We start from the raw sequence: 3082 nt of genomic DNA, 5'->3' as shown, positions 1-3082 counted from the left end.
AAATTATAGCTACGGATTAGCTACAAAATCGCTACGGAATAGCTACAGAATATTCCGTAGCTACTATAGCTACGGAATAGCTACGGAATTTTCTCCCAAACATATTCTCCGGTTGGATATGGAACAGGCACTTCATGACCCTTCACTTTCTTGCCTTTTAAGAAATTAACTGTATCATTTCGGAATACGTGTCTTTCGGGTAGATGTTTTCTATGATAGTCAAACCAACACGGTTTTTGTCCGTTGGAAAGTCGAAATGATTCTGTTTGGTGCATGCAATACGGACAGGCTAAATTACCATGAGTGCTCCATCCGGACAACATTGCATAAGCAGGGAAGTCACTAACTGTCCATAGAAGTACAACCTTCATCTGAAAATTGGTCTTTCGATGAGCGTCATAAGTTTCAATGTCATCTGTGAACAACATCTTCAACTCGTCCACCAAAGGTTGTAAAAAAAACATCCAAATTCTGTCCGGGACTCTTCTTCCCAGGAATAATCAATGGAAGTTGTATGTATTGATGTTTAAAAGCCAACCAAGGGGGTAGGTTGTAAACAGTGAGAAACACTGGCCAACACGAATAGGGAGTCGTGTTTGAATTATTAGGACTAAACCCATCAGTGCACAACCTGAGACGTATGCTGCGCTTCTCATTTGCAAAATTAGGAAATTTTCTGTCAAAATGATTCCATGCTTCACCTTCACTGGGATGTATCATCTTTTCTGAATCTACTAAATGATCTACATGCCAAGTTAAATGTTTGGCCGTCTTCCTTGAATAGAAGAGCCTTTGGAGTCTCGGTCCAATCGGCATGTAAATCATGACCAAATTAGGAACCTTTCTCCCTTTGGCTTTGTATCTATTTTCTCCACATACTGCACAATGATCCAAATCAGCAAACTGGCCCCTGAATAGCATGCAATGGTTTATACATACATGAATCCGTTCTGAAGGCAATTTTAGTGGCTTCAACATTTTCTTGGTCTCGTAGAAGTTATTAGGAAGCTTCTCGCCAGTTGGTAGAATGTCTTTAACAATCGAAAGAAGTGTATCAAATGACGTGTCTGAAACATTAGATTGGGATTTCCAATCCAATAATCTAGTGGTGGCAGAGAGTGTGGAAGTTTTTGTGCACCCGTCCCATAAAGGCTCACTTGCTTGTTTCAAAACTTTATAAAAATTTTGGGCTTCAAGATTTGGGTGTTGTGGTGTTTGTTGATAATACGAAGCCTCAGGTTGGTGCATGCTATCGATAACCATCTCCTCATATCTATGATAATCACTAAAATCGTTATTAATGTGTTGAACTGTTTCAATATTCGAACTTGGACCCACGTGTTGAGGTGAAATTGGGTTTGAACATTGACCTATCTCTAGTGTTGGATATTTTTCTCCATGTAAATACCATTGTGTATAACCAATCATGAAGCCTCGGTTAACAAGATGGCTAAAAACTAATTCTCTCGGAAGGTAATAAATATTTTTGCATTTCGCACACGGACATCTAATTTCAAAAACTTCCACCCCTTCCCTAATGATATGTTGGATGTTTGTTGCGTTCGCATAAGCAAAATCCAAAAACAAATTAACATAATGTGGCCATTGTGGATTAAACAAACGACGATTATCGAGTCTCTTTGTGTACATCCATTCTCTATTAGACAACATTTCGATCTAAAACTACATTTAGATATAAAAAATGTTAAAACTTTAAACTAAACATGAAGTAATAGTGTAACATCTCATTTAATCTAATATATATAACTAATGATACATAAAAAGCCCATAAAAATTATTAACATAATACACATACATAATACACATATATAACTAATGATACATATATAACATCCCATTTAATCAAACATTTTTAACAAATTTATAAAATTAGCCTAACATTTCAACAAAATTAACATTTTTAACAAATTAAAGTTTACAACATTTTTTATATATATCACATTTCAACAAAATTAACATTTTTAACAAATTAAAGTTCACAACATTTTTTATATATCACATTTCAACAAAATTAACATTTTTAACAAATTAAAGTTCACAACATTTTTTATATATCACATTTCAACAAAATTAACATTTTTAACAAATTGAAATTAACTATATATTCAACTAAGCTATGAAATTAACCAAATATTCAACCAAATTAAATCTAAATCCTTAAATTTGACATCACATTCAACAAAACTTACTAGCATTATCAATGAATAAAGCATCTAAATTGTATACATCAAGTAATTTCAAAAAAAAAAAAAAAAAAAAAAAAAAAAAAAAAAAAAAAAAAAAAACACTAGGGTTTTACCTTTTAGGGAAGAATCGAGCAAAAGGCCGAGAGAGAGAAGGGAAGTGCGCCGGAGAAGAAAGCCGACGACGGCAACGGTGAGAGCGGGAAGAATCGCCGGCGATTGTTGGAACGAGAGGGGGGGATTCGTGGGATATAAGGAAATAGAATGGATTTTAATTAAAAACAATAGCTACCGATTTGCTACGGCCCAACTTCGGAATTTGCTACGGATTAGCTACGGACCGGTTTAGCGACGGTTTAGCTACCGATTAGCTACGGCCTGCAATAAAGAAAACATGGGTGGGATTCGAACTCGGGTTGCATACGTACAATGCCACAAACTTACCAACCGGCCGGGCATGTCACATCCATACCAACATGCATGACTATTCTATTTAAACATCTTCTTATTACTATTATTATTATTATTATTATTATTATTATTATTATTATTATTATTATTTCCGTTAGAATTCTGTAGCTAGTACGTAGCTAATTAGCTACGGATAATTCTTATTTTCGACATTTCGGGCACCAAAAGTCGTTTGTTCCGCTTCGTTTTTTTCACACCTCTATTATACATGATTATCCCTATTTTCACCAACTTATAGCTATTAATATCATTCATAAAGTTGTGTGCACATATGAGATCCATTACTCGTTTAATGGTTTAACACGCTTATGATCTACGTTCACATATAAATACGCACAAACACGTATACACACACACATACACGTACACATATACCACAACTCTTTCATGTATGTAAATATACATAT

At 34.6% G+C, this 3082-nt stretch overlaps 1 protein-coding gene across 1 annotated transcript; it reads right to left on the bottom strand.

Moving 5' to 3' along the window:
- Positions 1 to 411: 411 nt before the first annotated feature.
- Positions 412 to 1671, bottom strand: LOC145002378 (uncharacterized). The gene has a single exon (XM_078961665.1). The coding sequence runs from the start codon at positions 1669 to 1671 to the stop codon at positions 412 to 414; it is 1260 nt and encodes a 419-aa protein (XP_078817791.1).
- Between the last annotated feature and the right edge of the window lie 1411 nt (positions 1672 to 3082).

The sequence above is a fragment of the Lactuca saligna genome, chromosome 6 (genome assembly GCF_052625555.1).
Source record: "Lactuca saligna cultivar CGN05327 chromosome 6, ASM5262555v1, whole genome shotgun sequence".
Taxonomy (NCBI): Eukaryota; Viridiplantae; Streptophyta; class Magnoliopsida; order Asterales; family Asteraceae; genus Lactuca; species Lactuca saligna.
The sequence above is the reverse complement of the archived record's forward strand: the minus strand, read 5'-3'. Positions and strand labels throughout refer to the sequence as shown.

Coding starts and splice junctions, on each gene's coding strand:
- LOC145002378 (XM_078961665.1), bottom strand. CDS start 1,671: ATGTTGTCTAATAGAGAATGGATGTACACAAAGAGACTCGATAATCGT.